At 39.3% G+C, this 20,805-nt stretch overlaps 1 protein-coding gene across 1 annotated transcript in view; it reads left to right on the plus strand.

Moving 5' to 3' along the window:
• The window catches only part of rbfox3a (RNA binding fox-1 homolog 3a), a 395,081-nt gene that overhangs the window by 249,190 nt on the left and 125,086 nt on the right, over positions 1–20,805 (plus strand). The window contains 1 exon segment of the mRNA XM_051914271.1: positions 10,570–10,691. Coding sequence (XP_051770231.1) covers positions 10,570–10,691 — 122 coding nt within the window.

The following is a 20,805-nucleotide window of genomic DNA, read 5'->3' on the forward strand; positions in this document are numbered from 1 at the left end:
GAATGTTTGTGCGTGTTTGTCTCAGTGTGTGTGTGTATGTGTGTTGGTCCTGCCTGACCTCGGCCTTGTTAAGGGAATGCCTCCATGTGGTCAGTTCACAGGAGAACACAGGTTGTCAGGTCAGGCCCAATCAATCAGCTTTGATCTTTAATAGACCCTCTCCCCAAGCTCCTCAATTAGACCTCCTGTGCTGGATTTTCCAATACAAGGTATCCTGAGGCTAGCAAAGGGATCACACAATTTGTGACTTACACACAAGCACACACGATACATGGGCACATTCACTCACACACATTCAAAGGCACTTCCTCCATTAAGGACATCGAATGGGACTGTTTATATGTGTGCATTTATCATGTGTTCAAAATCAATGTATTGTAATGTATAGTGGTGGTTTTCAACTGGTGGCTGGTCGAATCTGGTGTGTGTGTGTGTAGTAAGAGATATATTATAACAAATATAATAAATTTGTTTATATATTTGCACTACTGTTCAAAACTTAGAGGTCAGTGAGTTTTTTAATGTAATACATGAGCAATACCACACGAGTAGCAGTGTGATATGGTTGTATATCAGCACGGCTGTGATTCGGCCGTAGGTAATCACAGTGTGCTGATATACAGCAACATTGCACGGCTACGAGTGTGATATTGCATTTATACAACAGTTCGACAGCCCAAGAGTGTAAATAAATAAGAAACAACAACGGAGTGTCTTTAAAAACCCTCTTTTGTGCAGAACTAATGTACTTCCTTCCACATTGAGTCACTTCATTGAAGTGTATTGTATTATGTAGAGTAGAATAATGTGGTATAATGAGAGAGAGATTGACTAAAAGAGTGTATTACCTGCATCTAATGTAACATTCATTCTTCAGGTCGATGTCCATAATATTATATCCATTATAAAAAAAAAATCTGTTTGAATGTACAGTGAGGAAAGCGATATCTTTGTCTTTTTAAATTAAGGGGATTTCCCACAGCATTAAAACATCTTCCTTGTTCTGACTCACTCATAAAGACAGTCTTTGCTGTAACTTTCACTGAAGTCCATATCACGATCAATAACGGACCCCTAATACCAAATACGGCTTATTTTTTGTATAAAATATTTATTGAACAACAATATTTAAATTAACAACAACAGCCATTATAAAAGACAAAATAAACACAAGGGTGCTAAAGCAAAACTGAATGAGAACCACTGATTGCAAACTTATTTTTATATATTACATACTAAAAAAATAGATAGCAGCACCATTCCATACAAAAAAAAAAAAAAAAAAAAAAAAAAAACAGACACACTTCAATAAAAAGAATAGTTTAAACTTGCATAAAAAGCTTTTTATTTGGCCATTTTGGATTTTATGTCTATATTTGTAGGAGTGGTGCAACTCTTATTTTATTTTAATGCACATTGAGCTGCACAATGGTTCGAAATATGCAGTCTAAATTAAGTTTAGTGTTTAATGTTACTATTGTGATTATATTGTCACACACTATTTATTCCCCTAATCCAGTAGCGATTAGATTCACTATGTGCTTTCATCACCTTACAACATGCATTTCTCAGTTACTGCCATCCTCAGAGTTACACACACGCGCACACACACACACACACACACACACACACACACACACACACACACACACACACACACAGACAGACAGTAAATGAAAACTGACAGAGGAGTTTGAACTTGAAGCCTCTGTGACTCTTGACTCCTGGGAATCTTCTGGCAGCTGTGGGTGACAAAACAGAGCAGATCAAGAACGAGCGGCAAATTTCTAGTCTTCTTGAGGAAAGAGTCCTCAGCAGCATGCAGACTACACTTGCAGCTAGCCTTATTTCTTTCTTGGTGTTTTCTCTCCCTCTAAATCAAGTTGCTATACTGCTCTTGCTATACAATATAAATGAATTAAGTCTGGGAGGGTGCTTTTTGATGCTTTTGAGTGATTGTTGGGGAGCGACACAGTATGGCTGTCAGAAATATGTCTTTGTCTCTCTGCTTTTCTCTGTATCCAGTCGTTTCAGCTGTGTGGATATGTCTGTTTGTTGATGTGTTGTGCATTCTTACTTAAACAAGAGAGTGCCAGAGGTCTTTTTTATGGGAAGTGGCATGAATATGTGTTTAAGATTGGGGTGTTTGAGTGTGTCCCTGAGGAAAATGATTCTATCATGTGAGAATTATTCTTTTATTGTCTGCCACAATAATGTAGAAGTAAATAATGTAATGTCTTTGAATGATCTTTAGAGTATCAAATTATTATTTTGGTATTTTCTCACTGAATATTAATATGTGTGTCACATGAGGTTTCTGTTCAGTTTGTATCTCCTATTGTGCGTCCAAAATCATATACTATGTGAATTTGACCTTTTTCACATTTGAATTTGAACTTACTTTGCGACCGTTAAAAAAGTATGTTTTATATAGTATGAATATGGGTAGTATGAATGAAATTCGGATGCACTTCATCTGCCATGTTGATATTGTCTCGTGACTTACCAGCATCAGTTGCGTTTCTTCACTGCCATTCATAAATACTCTCCTGTGGCCTCATGGGACAGTAAAGTGTCCATTGAATGCACACTTCAGAATCTCGGTGGTAGTTGTAGGTCATCCGGGTACTTTCTGCCTACTCTTTTTCCAACACTATATGTATTCGGACATACTACTCTGTTGGTGTTTTTTGCATACTATATAGTAGGGAAGTATTTAATTTCAGACGCAGTGCTAGTTTTACCTGTGTAAGTTCTTGTTTCCATTGTTTTTTTCCCCTTCACTTAGGGTACATTTACACAATGTACTAAAAACGTAGAAGTTCCTTTGTGTTTTTCACGTACCGACATCAGCGATATCAAAACAATCCCAGTTTACACGGATCCCCAAAATGACTAAAAATGCTGTACTATTCATGCCAGGCCAGTAGTTGGCGATGTCAACTTTGTAAAGAAACTACACGCCTATAGATTGAACACTTAATGTGCGTGACGTCAACGTTTTCACAGTGTCACTTTTTTGTAATTTACATGGAGATGATAATGGTATAGTTTTCAAAAACTTGCCCTTTTGAAACCTGTTTTCAAAAGTTTGAATTTTCAGGCCCCCAAAACGGCGTTGTTGTGTATATGTACGTATACGTATATGTATGTGTGTATATATAGCCCTGATTTTCAGTTGTTTGTTTGTTCTAATCTGTTGAGTTGGTTGTTTTACTCCGGTGTTTATCCTGTTCTCCTGTGTGTGTTAGTTACTTTTTTTGAATTGTTAAAGTGAATACTGCGATTAGATCCAGATTCACAACTCGCATTGCTGCAACCAACCGTGAATGATTTGATTGATTATAATATTTTATATGTGTGTGTGTAATAAGTTATGATCGTTAACTAAAACTAAAAAATTTTTTACATCCATTTTTCCTTTCAAGACTATATCCAGGCTGTTATTATAAATCTTAAAAAAAGAAAATGCAGTAGCAGGGACAGTGAGGGTCTCAGTGGGCTGGACGTTTGCTCAGCTCATTTGAGATGTTTGGTCACTGATCAAAGCAGCACTCATTTTGGTGGTCCGTGCACACAAATCTGAAGCAAGTGCAAGAGAGAGAGGGAGGGAGCATACGGGAGGGGGCTTTCCAGCTGTCTCTGGTGGCATGCCAGGTGGGATGACATGGGGCTCTGAAGTGTTGGGGGGTGGGGGGAGAAGCTGGCTAGGGACGAACCTGCGGAATGGCACACTGGAGATATGCAAAACGCTAACGATTCTCGCCCTCCCCCTGCCGGGACAGTTCTCTCTGCCAGGCCGCTCCAAGTGGTCCGTTCCACTGGGGATTCTCACCAGCAGGCCCAGGTATCCATGATTGCTTTTTAATGTGTGGCTCTTGGCCAATGGGAGCAGGGATTTTCATCAAGTATGACTGCAGAAATATTAAACTAGCCTGGGATTATTTTTCAGTCACAGTCCATTAAACTATAGGGGGAAGTGGAGCCAGGAGCTTGCTCCTGCCTGCACAAGTTAGGCCAATTAGGGTTCTAATTTTTTATTAATACGCCGCAATGTTAAATAAACATGCAAACAGCTTTCGTGTTGTATGCCAATTAAATGCTGTTTTATTTGACTGCCACTTTAATCAGGTGGCTGCACAGGGGGAGGATATGCAGTTTAATTAAATTGTATTACTCTGCATTTCCTGTCAAGGCTCTTTTATGATTTCAAAGTAATCTATAAGGACATCAGCCATTGATTTACTCATATTTTAATAAATTATGCTGGGCCGTACCATCGCGAAACTCTGCACATGGGAGAATCGTAAAGCAAAAGGGCGGAAACAAAGAAACGAGCAGCGGGCGCGAGTCATTTTTTATCACACGGCAGAACGGCAACCCCCACAAACAATCATCTCCCAACCATGGCAGGGAGAAAGTTTCAAAAGCTCATTTTGCCCGATTTTATCGCTTCTCCTGTTCCATCAATATTGCCTTCTGGTTGATTTTTAATTTCAGGTTGGAGACCTCAGCATATTTAGTGCTCGGCTGATGACATTGTATTTATTTAGTGCTCTCGTCAATAGCTCGCTCAAGTGCAAAAAGGTCCCTCCCCCGCTTTTGCTGGGTTCTATACAGATAAGTCAAATTCTCAATGCATGTACATACAGACTATATACATTGTATTAGTTTTTTGAAATAGTACATGTTCGTTTTTCTCTGTCATGATCCGGCCTTTTCCCTGTCATGATTCATGATTCCTTTTAAATAATGAATATGTGTGTGTGTATCAGTGGTTCTCACTCCCTCCACTGTCCAACACAGTATTCAGAGGAATCCTAAATAATGTAATATAAACAGTTAACACATAACAGAACTGTATATATATATATATATATATATATATATATATATAGTTCAGCTCTGCACTTTTCTTAACAACCACTTTTGATGATGCGCATGGAAATTTGATTGATCATTGACGCAATCGCGGACAGCAACGCAAAGTTGATTCTGCTCTAATTTGATCTAATATTTCATGTTTTAAAAATTTTGTAGGTTTATGAAGCAAATGAGAATCGATACAATTATTGACTATATTTTGAGATGTGGTCTTGTTAATGTTTTTCAGTTTTGTTCAAGGTAATTAAAGCAACAGATTTTCAATAATGGAAGAATATGTAAAAGTATGGTGTGTGGGGTAAAAAGCGCCCCTTCTTTTGGGGCTAAAGAAACAATAATTAACAAGATGATAAATAGCTGGCTGACTTTTCCATTTGTTGACATGACATGGTTAGATTCAGAGGTAAATAATATATATTAAATTGCGTGTCCACCTTAGACATAATAACCATATTTATAATGAAACCATATTTAAAAGTATGATATTAATCATATCATATAATAAAATATCATATTTATTGTTACTACTCTAAAGCTACATTAAATTATCATGGGATCTCATTCAGTGCTTTCAGAATCTTTAAATAATTTTGTTTCTGTATTTTTAAAATTAACATATTTTAATGACAGTATATTCATTAAACAAAAATAAATTCTTTTATTTATCAAAATTAACAGAAAATAGTACAAACTTTGCTAAAGTGATTGTTTTGAACAAGTATTAACTCAGACATTATGCAAAACATATTACTTACTAAGTTTGCTGATGCCGCCTAGTGGGCCCCGTTTCCTTGGTTTCCTTAAAAAAATGAATAGAAAATATAAAGTGTCTTTAGTATACAGTATAGGTTGTTTGCCTATGGTAAGTTGAAAACATGTCTCAATATCCCTGTGTTTAGAGATGTTCTGTTCCATGTATTAGTGATAGTATGGTTAATTATGATGGCAATGATGATGATTATGATCATGATATTCCGCTATTGTGAACCTATGAAATGGAAATGATTAGATCAGACTGATTGAAAAATTGCATAAATTTAAAAAAATCCATATTCGTGCACTAATGCAATTACCAGAGATGGATTTCTGGGCTAGTATTCCCATAACAATATTTACAGTGTCCAGGCTACATGACACCTTATGAGTTGGTATTTGTGTGTTTGTACGCATGGTCTCTCTAGACATCAGGAAGGCGGAGGTAGCGGCTGAAACAGTGGCAGCATGCGGTTATTAATGCCTTGCGTCCCTTGCAGCTATGTCTGCCGCCACAGCTTCATGCTGTATTAATCAGAGCGCCAGTGCGGACTGCCCCTCCAACTGCACATGATTAAGTAGGACTGGAGCAGTGTTTAAACAGACACAGCCACACTCCCCGCTCTGAAACAAGGCTTTTGAGCATCCCCAGGGTACAGGAGGGGTAATGAATACATCGTTTGGAGAGGCGTTGTGATGCCCTGGAGAGGGCTCTGGAAGAAGAGGACTCCTTTTTCTCCAGCCCTTGTGAATCAGTCTCTGGCCCAGAAACAGACAGGATGGGGCAGCCATATGGACAGGCTAGTGTGGCTGGTGTGTTTGGGTTGGACAGAGGTCCTGACAGAGCTGCCCCACAGAGAGGAAGGGCCAAGTCCACCGGTCTAGTATCAGAGTGATGCCAGAACAGATCCGGGTCAGTGTGGCTAATGGAAGCACAGGCCCAGGACAGGATGGCCACTGCCAGAGCTACAGGGCTTGAGGGAGGAAGCTTCCAGCCGGAAGAAGGCAGACATTATGTCATTCCTGTTGCTCACTTGGCAATAACAAAAGCAAGATTTTGATATTTTGCAGTGCAGTGGGTAGTTATTTTTATACAGTGGCCCCTAAAAAAAAGTATTTGGGCACTTGCACCACATTTAAAAATGTATGAATGTCATTGCATTACACAGCAAAATATCAAACCAAGTGTCATCCTTTTTAAAGAAAGATACTGCAAGCACAATTTCCAAGCAAAGCATTGTTTCAAATTGTAAAACAATACATTCATAGATATTTGGGCACATTCTGGCTGTTAAATGTTAGTGGAACCAATGCTATAATTTCATACACATTTCAATTTGGTAACACTTTATTTCGATGGTCCACTTAGACATTCAACTAACAATAACTAACTACAGTACATGTCAACTAACTCTATAGAGTATTAGTAGACTGTCTGCTTAATATCTGCTAACACTTTATTTTGATGTTCCTCTAACAGACATTCTACTGACTATAAGTAACTTTGCAACTGCATGTCAACGTATTCAACTAACCCAAACCCTAACATCTAACCCTAACCTAACAGTCTACTACAGTCTGCTAATACTCTAATGAGACTAAGTTTGACATGTAGTTGCAAAGTTACTTATAGTTAGTAGAATGTCTAAAGTGGACCATCGAAAAAAGTGTAACCCAATATTTAATTCAATTTCTATTCTTTTGGTTAAATTATACAAGGACCTTTCTAATTTGGTACAATAAAAAAATAACAACAAGACTATGCAGTTCAAATGCTATTTATTTAACAGATAAACACAGCACAATGCTAAAGATTAAAATAAGCTTTAAACTGAATTTCTTGCGCAAACCGGTGTGTACAAGCAAAACAAATAATCACAAAAAAAATAGCAAGATTGTGAGTGCTTTTATACAGCAGGGACAGTCATGTGTTAATTCCCGAATGAATCAGCATTTTGAAAGAATCAGTTGAATAGATGATTCAATGACTCACCCATTCACTTGCCACTACCTGCTGGTGATTCTTTCTGAAGTATTCATTTAAGTATCTCACAGCATTCATTTTTTCGTAAATCAGACTACACTATTTGCAATGTTTTTAATTAATTAAAAACCTATTTGTTTGTGAATCAGTGCACTATTTGCGCTGTATGTTTTTGATTCACGAAAAATAACCAGTTCATTACAGTCTTTTTTCGTGATTCACACTGCATACTCTGTTAGTTTGTGCAGCACGTGAGGACAGCGCTGCATTTTCTTGCTATTATTATGCGGTATGCATCCTTTATTTCTCATCACATTCAGTTCAGATAGCAAACTCGGGTTAAATATGACTTCTCTTGCCATAGGACCATATATTCAACAGTGGGGCTTGTTGAGTTGACGCTGAAAAGTGGTGCAGGAACATGGAATAGAATAAAAAGATCTATGGTGGGATTATAAAAAATTAATATCGAGATTGTTAAATGAGGCTCACAATTAATTGGCAAGTAGATATTTTTACCCAAACGTTTGTGGAATATGTCAATGCATCTTTGTTTACTTTGCCATGACAGCTGTGTGAACTTAAGAATATTTTGTTTAATGCAATTCACACATGAATGTTTGTTTTTCAGTAAAGCCTCTGTAAAGGGATTTTATTTCCGCTTTTATAGAGCCATTTTATATTGTAGATTTCTATTTATGTTTCTTCCCTTAATATCATGTTATCATGGAAAACCTAGAATCCTCCACTCTCGCATCACACTTGAGATTGAAAGCCGGGTGCTTCCCCACAGATCAGCCAGGGATCGTTTACGGCGCTTATTGTCATCCTTGCAGAGAAACGCGAGATAATGCAGTCTCAGTTTCAACCTAAAATCCTCCATTCATCTGCATGAGTGCGCAGCGACGAGCCGACAAACCCTGGACGGAGATGCACTGATGGCAGATTTAGATGTGATGACACTCTTTTTCTGCCTTAAATCAAACTGTTATCGCCTCCTTATCAAACCAAAAATACTCCCTCTCACACACTGTTTATGACAACTTTGACATTTCGCTCAGTTTTTAAAGCTCTTGTCAAATTTGCCGAACTGCAGGGCAGAGTGAGATAGAGTGAGTTAGGAAAGGTTGTCAGAGAGAGAGAGTGAGAGGGGGGCTTTAAAGACAAAGCACATGTGGGAAAACCAGGGAAAAGGAAGAAAAAGAGACAGGGAGATAGTGAAGCAGCCTGGGGGGTTGTTGTAATGTATCTGCAGTGTAGCATGTCAGTGCAGCTTTACTTTACTGCATCCTCATCTCGTCGTCAATAATTAATCACAGGTGAGGCGTGGTGAGAAACATGCCCACGGATGCCAAAGGAGCTTCAACCGGTGCCAACAGACAGCAGGGAAGCCTCAAACACAATGACAGCCATCCCTCCCTGCATAGAGTCTCACCTTACGACATGTTCCTGTGATGCAACGCGGGCACGGTCTGAATTACATCACCTGCGAAAAGAGCAGGAGCGCGTTCAGCCTCCAAATCTACGGCGAAGCGACACGCCGGCTGTTTTATTGCTAATTAGGCCATATCTTTTTATTTCTATACACCAAAAAATCAGCCACATGTATCATGGATATAAATGCGTTATAGTTGTGATCGATTGGCTGGAGCGCGGCCCTGTGGCATGAATATTCATGGGGTGATGTATAGAGAGGGAGGGAGCGGCATTGAAGGCTCGTGGTGTGTGATCCGTGGACTTTACAGTCACCGCCGGGTAGCCTGCGGCTAGCAGCCACCATAAACAATAACGCAAGGCCCATTTATAACACTAAAACTCATGTGTCGCCGCAGCCACAAAGAGCACAAGTGACATTTTAATGGGCCTTTTTACTTTTTGTTTTTCAATAATGAATGCATGGCTTGCTGTGGTGCGCTCCACAATATGCGCTTCACTATTGTTTTGAGGCATAATGCAGATTTTTGCTGTACTTGGCATTTATAGGGAATAATTTAATACACATCGCAATCTTTGCACGCGCTTCCCTGAGACCGCTTTCCAAGACTGGGGAAATGGAGGGTTTTTTTTTTTTTAAGCTGTACTGGTGGGATATGGTGGTTGTGTGATGTCAGAGTCATGTTTTCTTTTTGTCTTTGTGAGTGCTGATCATAGTGTGTGTATGTGTGTGTGTGTCACCCAAAGGAGGTTCAATGCAGCTGTTAGTTTGCTTTGCTGTGCAAGCAGGGCTGACCCCACTGTTGATCACATGCCAAGCACTGTTCCCTCACGCCGTGCCACTCACACACAGACTGATGGGCACCAGCAGCTGAGAGGACGAGTGTTTATGGATGTGTTCAAATTGTCAAAGAAATATTTGTGTTTCTCTTTCTTACATTTGGAATCATATTGAATCAAAGAGTAAATTGTTTTTTCTTGTTTCCTTTCTTTATTTATTCCCTCTTCCTTGCTTCTTTCTTTTTGTTCTTTCCTTCTACATTTTTGTTTTTCCTTCCTTTCTTGCTTTTTGTCTTCCTTTTTACTGCCTTTGTTTCCTTCCTTCCTTCCTTTTCCCTCATTTTTGTTTTTCCTTCCATTCTTCCTTCCTTCCTTCCTTCCTTTATTTTTTCCTTCCTTCCTTTTTACTGCCTTTATTTTTTGTCTTTCTTTCCTCCTTTCCACCCTTTCTTTTTTCCTTTCTTCCTTCCTTCCTTCCTTCCTTACTGCCTGTATTTTTGTCTTTCTTTCTTCCTTTCCACCCTTCCTTCCTTCCTTTCTTATTGCCTTTATTTTTTCCTTTCTTTTTCCCTTCCTTTTCATTCTTCTTTATTCCTTACTTTCTACCTTCATTATTTTGCTCTTCTTCTTTTTTGTAATCTTGTGTTTTATTATTATTAATTGTTTCTAATTATTGTATATTGTTATTTAACCTGTTCGAAATATCTCTTTTTTCCCCCCCTCTCCTTCTGTAGAAACTAAACCAGGAAACGGGCTGTGTAAAACAGGAAGCATTGCTCTCTTTGGAAACGTAGTGTACAGTGGGCTGCTGAACGATCACTTCTGGCATTTTGGGGTGCCCCTTGTCACAAGACTGGTAAGTGGATGCCTTCTTTGTGTTTTCCAGATTGGTTGCATGGTTGGCACTAGCTCTCTGCACCCTTTGCCACCTTAAGATCTCCCACTGGCAATTTGAATTTGGCATCAGTTGTGTTTTGGCTGGCCAGGACTTTTACCATAGGTGATGTGAGACTTTAGATTTTTTTTTCTTTCTTCTTCTTCTTTTTGTCAGAAGGCCCTGAAATATAAGGGGATATAGTTGTGCTGGCACGTTCAGTAAAGTATTCATAATTACAAGTTCATATTCATTCAATAGTAATATTTAATTATGGCTAGGGTTATTTAGCTTTCTGCTCTGACAGCTACACCCAACCACAGAGAACAGCAGTGGAAAAGGAATGGGGCTGATCTTTCAGGCGCATGTCATGTTCTCCTTCCTGATTTCCCTGTCTGTCTTCTTTTTCAATGATGCAAGCTCTAAATGAGTAGATGTGTCTGTTTAAGAACTGAATATTAGTTGGCTACTCAAGTTTTAATTAAACTGTAATCTTAGCGCATGTCAGTGCCTCTGTCTTATTATGAATTGATAAATATTGATGCTCCGTCTTCCTCCGAAATATGTCAAACAGTATTAGCATACAGGCAGGGAAGGACAGGGAGGAGGCAGAGCTGGAGCAATTTACTGCCTTATACTCGATTAAGATAAAAAAGGATTTGGAGGATCAGAAGCATAAATCTCTGAGGGTAACTTGTTTTTCACTGCTTTCTCAATTGAGCGTGCAGACGTGTTTCAGATGAAAACTTTAGCAGCAGAATTGGGATGTAGTTCAACTGCTTTCTTCAGAGAGAATGTAGCATTTCATTCTGGTTGGTATAATAAGATCTTAATATATATTAATATGACTTTTTTTTTATGATTGTCTTTAATTTATGGCAAATCACAAATATTCTTTCCCATTCATGAATTGGCATGCTGCTCGAATTTAGGTGAAATATCCATTGTGGCATTTTTAAACATCTTCTAGTTTGCATCTTAGTTGTTGAATGTCACGGTGTTTCACGAGTTCAAAAACATCACTTTGTTTTTACAAAGGGGTTAGGGTTTTGCTAGTTATCACGGCCCAGTTATCCCTTGCAGGTAGACACTGGTACACTTTTCTGTTGTCAAAAACATTGTCCTTTAATGACTGACATTTATAAGTAACCATGTGTAATAACTAAATGTGTGTGTGTGTGTGTGTATATATATATATATATATATAATATTTCTTTTTTTTGCCAGCGTCATACATAAATTGAAATATGAAAAGATTTTTTTTATTATTATTATTATTATTTATTTATGTTTTGCCAGTGATAGATTGTTTTTAGATGGCTCTTTAAAGGTTAAAATCTAATTTCCCGAAGCTTATTATAGGTAGGAAAGGGCTTAGGACTAGTCTAAGCTGGTTTGCTGGTTTTAGCTGGTCTTCCCGCCTCAGCAGCTGAAAAGTCTAAGACCAACAAATGTGCTTAGGCTAGTTTAAGATTTAGCCATTGCTTTTAAGCAGGTAATAGATTGCTTTTCTCTATCTATTTACAGTTTATTAGTTCTCTTTGTCTTTACTGCTTTTGAGTAAAACTAGGTTAGAGCACCATGAGTGACATTCCTGACAGAAAAACTTTCTAAATAGTTTCCACTGGCTTCCCTTTTGCAACACAAGGTGAAAAGATCCTTTTTTTGCTGAATGTATTAAAGTAGTAAATCATTTATAGTCCAATGCCTAATTTGGCTTTACAATATTTACTTTATTTAGATTAAATGACGGTTGGCGTAGCGGGAAGGCCCAAAGCAATTACGTTTTCCCAACTTTTACTTTTCCCAAACTTTAATTTTCCTCTCCACTTTTGAAGATAGGAAATTCTACTAATGGCTTTTGGAAATACAACGCTTTAAATAGCCAAAGCACGTTTAGCGTTTAAGTACGCTCGCATGCTACCACTCAAATCACTATAAATGAGTTCTACCTCAGTTCCAAACCACATTCCTTTTTGACAAATTAAGTAAATTAGTCAATGCCTCTGTAATCAAGTGCAACGGCGCCTTGCCTTTTATCCGCTTGTTTTTTGATTAGGCCATACTTCCATGCATGTCACTTCCAGTGCCGTTTGGTCATTGGTAGGTGCTTTTAATGAAAATGGACTGGCACTGCGATCCGTTCCTCAATCCCCCCACCAAACTCAGCTGCAAACGCTAAACTGCACCTTAACCAGATTAAGTCACTTGAACGTGTTTGGAGAATCGAGCCTCCCCACCAGATGGAGAGAAATGGAGGGCGGTTGTTTTTGAATTAGGTCTCCCTCGATTTTCCTTGCCGGGTTAATGAATAAATGAACTGGCGCGGTAATTGGAAGGGAGTGCGTTGAGAGAAAAGGAGAGGAGCATGCAGCTCCATTGAGTTTATGGAGGCAGAAATGATGACGTTGGGTAAAGCACTGATGAGGAAGGTATAGCTCAGTGGGGCGAACATGCCTGATAGAGTAAGTGTGTGTGTGTGTGTGTGTGTGTGTGTGTGTGTGTGTGTGTATCTTCACAGAAGGGAGGACTCAACTTCATTATAAGGTGCTTTAAGTGCGACATGCTGTGATTGTGTCATCTTCATTCCAAACAAAGGCAGTGGAGGGCAGGTACAGGGGACAAAGGAAACGCGAATGTCCAATAGTCGTCGCACGGACGTGCACATACTGCTGAATCCTGTCAGACTGCGCTCAGAGCTGAATTTCAGCTTTTCAGCAGAATGTGTGTAATTGATAGCACTCTGGGGCTGCTCGGGCCTTGGCAGCACGCAAAACGAACGCAAACCTCCAAAGACAGAGACTTTTAATATCTGGCAGGCTCGCACAGCGTGGAAGCTTGACTCTGTGTGGCATGTAGATGTATTGCTGCTCACTTTTGGGTTGTAGTATGGGGGTAAAAAAGAGGGAATTGCTCGTTTCAGCTCCCGTCAAATATTCCAAGGCTTGCACTATTTCCAAGACCTGCTGCGCTTGCGGCCAATATGGCGTCCCAGATGTGTTCACCTGCCGTTGGCAGCGGCCAGCTCCTAATTAAGACAGTCTGGCTTGGCCACCGGCTCAGTCTGGGCCTGCTCAGACCAAACCTTGCCCATCTGCCCTGCTTAAAGAAGAAAAATACCACCTTTACACTTCAGGCCAATTGACATCTATACTCAGGTGGGACATAGAGGGCGTTAGTTGCTGCAGGCAGGGTGAGACGTGCGTGATTGTGTGTGGATGAAGGATAAAGTGAGCAGTTGCGCTAAATGCACGTAATGCATCTGATCTGGTTCTCTTTTTCCTCCTATCTGTCTGTCCTTTTCTTTCTTTGCACTGCATCAGAGCAAAGTGTGTAACCGTTAACAAGCTTGTGCCACATTTTTAGACTCTGCGTCACATCTCCGCGCAAGCCCATAAGCTTGGAAAAAGATCAGGCGAGACATGGAGATCAAACCCATGGATCGGGCCAACAGACAACTGTACTGCACAACGCCGGCATTAAATATTGACTAAACGAATCGCGAGTCGGGGGAGTAAGAGAACACGACAAGGAGCATAACCAATTCAGGGCTCTGACTTTTTCCCTCTTTCTTCATCTGAGAGAAAAGGTTTCTTGTCTCTGTAATGGAAAATGACGTCCCCAGGGCCAGTCGTCCTCCGAGTGCTTAACCCGAACAAGCAGCACCCTCGGCATGCTGGGAAAAAACAGTGCAGATAGTGCCAGAGAAGGAATGGAGAGTGTTTTGGGTTTGAGAGAGAAAGAGAAGCAGTGAGAGAAAACAGAATGCTGATGGAGTGGACGAGAATATTACAGAAAGAACAACAACAGTAGGCGAGACTGGGGCTAGTTGTCACACAGCTCACTTTCAGTAACTAAGGATTTAAGTGAGTCAAAAGAAGTACACTCACGTAAATGTGTGTTTTCTTTAGCAGTGGTTTTTGAATGTTAGTTTTAAACATCTAGTTAAAAATGTTAAATTATTTTTCTTTTCAAAGGAAGTCGTCACATTTCAAATCTATAAAAAAATAATTGTATTTTATCAATTTATTTTTTATAAATATATACAGTTTATTAATTCAAATTGTTTTGCACCACATTATTTGTTAATTTTGACATTTTTGCGGTTTCATTAATTGTTTTTCTATATATATTTTTTTCAGTTAAATATAAAATTTAAAAAAATCTCAGATTGTTTAAAGGCAGATTCCACTGTGAAAACAGTACCCATGTGACATGTACTGCTATTAGATCTACATGTTTTCAGTGAACTTTGTATTTCAATAGTATTTTTGTAGTCAAGTCTTTAAAGATATATCTCTTTTTATAAAATAAAGCTACATTGATAAATAAAGCATGACATATAGCTCCAGTCTCACTATATCATGGAATGCACTGACAGGAAAAGTGCAGAGTAATGTTTAGTTTAAGTTTTATTTGCTTGTGATGTTAAAGGTGCACTATGCAGAAATTTGCAGTTTCTGTTTGTAAACACAGCATTCAAATGTGGCCCCTCCTTGTGGGAAGAACACCGCCAAAAGCGCACGCCTTCTTCTCTGACATCATCTCTGTTGCACACTCGGCCCAACCAACTCAAATATTGTAGCCTATTTATCATACATTTGTGTGTATATGATTGCACAGTTAGATGGCTATAATTTGAGAGCGAGTATAGCTATCTTCAGGCTCGCTAATAAACAATAATTACGTCATCATAAAAACGTTATTACAATGCCTAGTAATCTGTCAAGTCACAGATAGCAGTCAACAAGGCAATTGCAACATTGGTGAATTGTTTTTATGTGTTATTGGCTAGGGCGACACACCTACTGACCAGAGGCTGCAGCCCAGAAACATCCCAAACACAGCCAAACAAGAAGAAAATAAGAAAATACAGGCACAGGGTGGCGCCTCTGTAGACACAAACACCACCACACACTTCTAGTGGATCATAAGTAATGATTAAGAGGCATTTTTGTATGAGTCTATACATTTCCCTGCATAGTGCACCTTTAACATGCTCATTTTTTTGTTATTTTTTATTGTGTGATGCTCAGATATGCTCAGGCTTCTAAATAATTTTCCCTTTCAGACATTTTTCTTCAACTCTCTTCATATTGTTAAAAAACAGTGAAGAGTAAAGATCAGTCATGTCATGGGCCCCTCTTTTTTGACTTATTTATGATACCGACTTGAAATAGACTTCAGGATTTGATGAGACAGTTTTTTTAATGCAACTTGAGATTCTTTTATCACTTCCCTGTGAAAACTCAATATGAAAAAGAGGTGCACATGTTTTTAGATTACAATCCTTCTCCTGCAGAAAAATAAAAGATCATAAAAATGCACTTTTCTTATATTAAATTCTGTCCTTATTAAACTATTTAACATAACAGATATTTATATATATTCAACAAGACTAAATAATAACTGAAATTATGTACATTATTCTGTTTAACACTTTTGTTCTTAATATTGTGTATTGCCAAAGGTATATAAACTTTTAAACTACATTATTTGTGTAATATTTTGTCTTGTGGAATATTCTTAAATATAATTTATGCAACTTCTTCAGGGCAGAAAAAAATGTATAATGATTTCATTTATAAGAATTGATCTCATTTCTCTTTAAATGCTAAGCATCTTGTAGATTAATTTTACAGAAGGAGGTGTGTACATTTATGAGCAAAAAATAATACATAAGACTTATAATTATCTAATACACCCGATCTTATCAGAACTCTTGCATTGATTTACGGCACAAATAAAATATTCCAAAGCACGATGGAAAATGTGAACTCTCTCTGACAGTGTCACTCCTGACATGCTTTGTTCTAATCAAAATGAACTGAGAGCAAAATTAGCATTGTCTCAAATCCAAATATGAACGTGCAACAGCACAGAGGTTAATATTTAAGAACACTGTAGCTGCCTGTTGGCGGTGTGTGTTTGAAATTGCTGAGACAGCTGAGATGTTAAACGGCAGCGTAACCCCCCACCCCCCACCCAGCCTCCCGAAAGGCGCATGGCTGTATACGCATGCACTTAGATGCTCAAACCACACACACATACACACACAAACAAGTCTTGCGCTCTCGCACGCACCAAAAAAAGGTACCAAAAAGAGCAGCCCAGTTCTCATGGCACGCAACCTGTCAAGCGATTCCCCCTGCTCTCCACCGGCGCACTTCGACTCCTGATTGGCTGAAACCACAGCCGGAATCCTGCAAGCCCCTCTCCCACCAAAACCCCAGCCTCCGCTCCCTCTCTATCACTGAGAAAAAGATTAGTGAGAAAAAAGAAAGAAAGGAAAGACAGACACATGAAAGAGCAAAAGGCATTACGTTGCATTCCGACTCGCCCTACCTAGTTTACTTAGCTTTTACCCCCGTTTGCCCCACTCCGGTAGGTCTTTGTTGCCTCGTTGTTACATTGCATGACTTTTCATGTACATCAGCTGAGCGTCGAAACCAAGCGAGGGGAAAGAACCGCTCCTACGGTCTTCTCAATCCTCACCACTAGCCGGCTTCCCTCGGCAGCCGTCGCAACATCAGCAGCAGCAGCCAGGAGAGCAGACGCTCCTCTCCTCCCCTCCCCTCCCCTCTGCGCTCGGATGCTGAGCTGCTCCGTGGCTGTATCAGTGCCTGAAGTGTCAATGGACTCCTCTCCCTGCGGAGGAACACAGCCTCACTGAAGGAATGCTGGGAACAGCTGCCAAACACCTCCTGGAGTGCCCGCTCTAGAACTCTCCCACCCGCCAATAAGACTCTGAACAGAACGACACAGAGCAGAAGACGTGCAGAGTGAATGACGTGAAGAAAGCCACTTATGTGGTTATAGGAAGAAGAAAGAAAGAGTGGAAAGTGAAAGGAAAGTGAAGAGCGGAGACAGCAGCACCTTTGCCTATTCCTCTTTTTCCTGTTGACTAGATCTTTTTTTTTTTATAGTGTCAACAGTTGTTGCTTCAACTTGTTGTTTTTTCTTTCTTTCTGGACTGATCTGGAAAGAGCTAAGGACTTTCAAGCACCAAGAATCTGACCCAGGCGGCCAGCGCTGTGCCCACTCCTCATCCGATTTCCATCTGCGTGTGCCCACCTGCCTCTGGTCGAAATGATGATGTACTTTTGGGTGAGTAACGCCTCTGCCGCCCATCAGGTTGGCCTTTATGCCATTGTTTCTCCATATTTCCTCAACCCTGGACCTGCTGGGATAAGACGGTGTGCTTGTAGCATGCGATAAGCCTGTCTCCTCCTTTATCTTGTTCTCTCTTTTCCTACACTTCCTCTAAGTTTATCTCTTCCACCTAAATACATACACAGATTTTCTCTCGCTCAGTTACTGCTTTGCATTATTTGCTTTCAGTCGGAGCAGTGTTTAATTTTCCTCCACTCCGAAGGGCCTTGTTCCGCAGTGCTGGTCCTGGAGGAGATGAGTATTCAGCCGTGGCTGTTCAGAATGGATAGTATTGATGGTCTTTTTGAGGACAGAGGATCATATGACCTGATTCTGCATAGCTCTGGCAATTTCTCAGCTCACTGATGGGGAGTGTTCAAACTCACACAGCGAAAAGGGGATGTGCGTTCACCGTTTCATTATTAAGTCCCTATAGAGGAGTTTAAATGCTTTGCTTTTTAGTTGTTTTTCCCATGTACTGTGTGTGTTTTGATAGACCTTTACAGCACTTGTTTGTTGGGTACATCACTTAAAGTTACTTGTGGTTTCCCATTATTATACTTGCAACTAGTAGAAAGGCATGTTTTTGCCACATTTTCAGTGAGTGAAGAGTTTTAGGGGTTTTCTTCATGTGAATCTTCTATGTAAACATGCACTAGGCAGATAACTTTGACCATTCTTATGTTTCATTGTTTTTAGCATCTTGTTTCATGTAAAATGTTCAGCTTTTAAAGGAATAGTTCACCCAAAAATAATTATGTTGTGAAGAACACAAAAGACAACATTTGGAAGTACTGGTTTTGTCTATATAATGAAAGTCACTGGGCTCCAAAATAGTTGCACTTTTATTGTAAGGACAAAAAAAGACTTTTTTCATTGTTCTTTTGTGTTTTACAGATGAAAAAAAAAACATACAGGTTTGGAATGACAGAAGTGTGAGTAAACGATGACAGAATTTTAATTTTTGAGTAAACTATCCCTTTAAATTGTCATACTGAGTTTTTTTTTAACAGTCTTAGATGTTTTTTTGTCTATATGTTGTTTAAATGTGCTAGACTGATGTCAACAATCGATTTCAATGATCATCTGAGTCATGAGTGTCTCTTTTTTTTTTAGCATCTCATAACAGATACCACATCAAGTACTAAAAGCAACTTCAACTTTTTAAAAACCTTACATTCTCATACTGAAGGCACATTTTGAGTCTTTTTTGTTGCTTTGAGTCTTTGAGTCCATCTCAGTTCTTTTTTAATAATTTTTTTTGTTTGTTTTATTTAAACATACGAGACTGACTTTATTGATGGTTTCTACGTGTCTTGTTTTATTTAGCATCTCGTAACATCAGATGCCACGTCTAGTAGAAATAACTTCTTACTTTATAACTTTACAACTTTTTAAAAACCTGAAAACCTCATACTGAATGGCACATTTTGAGTCTTTTTTTTTCCACTTTGAGTCTTTGAGTTAATCTAATAATTTTTTAACATGCTAGACTGATGTCATTGATTGTTTCAATGTGTCTATTGTTTTTTAGCATCTCGCGCCATGAGATGCCGCATCTAGTAAAAATAACGTCAACTTTTTATAAACACGATACCCTCATTCTGAACAGCCCCTTACTTGCACCTCTGAAAATAATGAGGAGGTGAGGGGATGAAAGAAAGATACTACGACACTGGCAATGTCACACTGTGCTGAAAATGGGCTTTTAGCGTACAGGAAACCTTCCTCCGCCATAAACCTGCTCCCCGTTCTCTTGGCCACACGGCGCTCCCTCTCTCCCCGTCAGGGGCCAGATGAAAAGTGCGCACTCGTAGATGTGGCAACCAGGATTTAATGATCGTCAGAAAGCAATCTCTCATCTTTTGAGCTGGCTGTGCTCTTTGATAGCACCGACTGCCCATTAATCATTCCCCTTCATCACTCCAGTCTCATCCGGCCCAGCGCGGGGCAGAGGGCCTCCGCGGCTGCCGCGCACCCTCACGCAGACGGTACAGGCTGTGTCACGGGGGCCACGGGGGCCTGTTCTCTTAGAATGAAACTCGCAGACATGCTTAATCTAATCTGAGCTTACTTTCTGATGGCCCGGGTGAGAAGAGAGATAAAATTTACCCCTGTCAGACATCCTGTAACTGATTAGCTCACACAGGCAGACTGACGCTTATTTCTGATGACAGATAGCTCTTCGTGTGTGTTTGCTGCTTTGTGTGTGTGCTTTTAGAAGTATTATTCCAAATTCTGGGCTCAGTGTAGATGAGAAGGTGTGAATGTCTGTGGACAAATAGACTGTTTTTCTCACACTTTCAATAAGGACAGTGTGAACTGTAAATTTACTGAACAGTTATGGATTCAGTGATAGTATTACAGTAGAATGATAATGAAAAAAGCAAAGGAAGACGGGGGAGAAGTGCTGCTGTGTCTGTTCAGTAATAAATAATTGAGAGCTCAGAGCAAGGGACTTGTTTTTCAAGGAGCATGTGTAGAAATGGAAGAGCATAGAGCTTGTGTCTGGTTTGAAACGGCACTATGGCCTATTTTTATGCCCCCCAAGCAAGGCCTAGCCCTAAACAACCTTTGCCATTTACTTTTAATGAGCTGTGCTCTTGGTATAGTATTGTGTGTTCCACATCACCAAATCGTTTGTTTTCTGTAGGGTGTCATGATACCGGTATCTCTGTTGTTGTGAAATTTTACATTTCTTGATACATTTTAGCTTGTTTTATCCTTTTAAAAATAAAAAAAATCACTAAAATAAATAATAATATTAATTTTATATATATTTACCAAATCTTGTTTACAGGTTGTAAACGAAACATTTTATTTAATTTTATTTTCATTATTATTTTTTATTTTATTTTATTGTAATATTGTCATACTTCCAATGTACTGGTATTTTTACATCTGTATAGGGTGGCTGTAAATTTAGCCTGGATGTAAAGCTCCG

This window comes from Ctenopharyngodon idella, chromosome 12, assembly GCF_019924925.1.
Source record: "Ctenopharyngodon idella isolate HZGC_01 chromosome 12, HZGC01, whole genome shotgun sequence".
NCBI classification, from domain to species: Eukaryota; Metazoa; Chordata; class Actinopteri; order Cypriniformes; family Xenocyprididae; genus Ctenopharyngodon; species Ctenopharyngodon idella.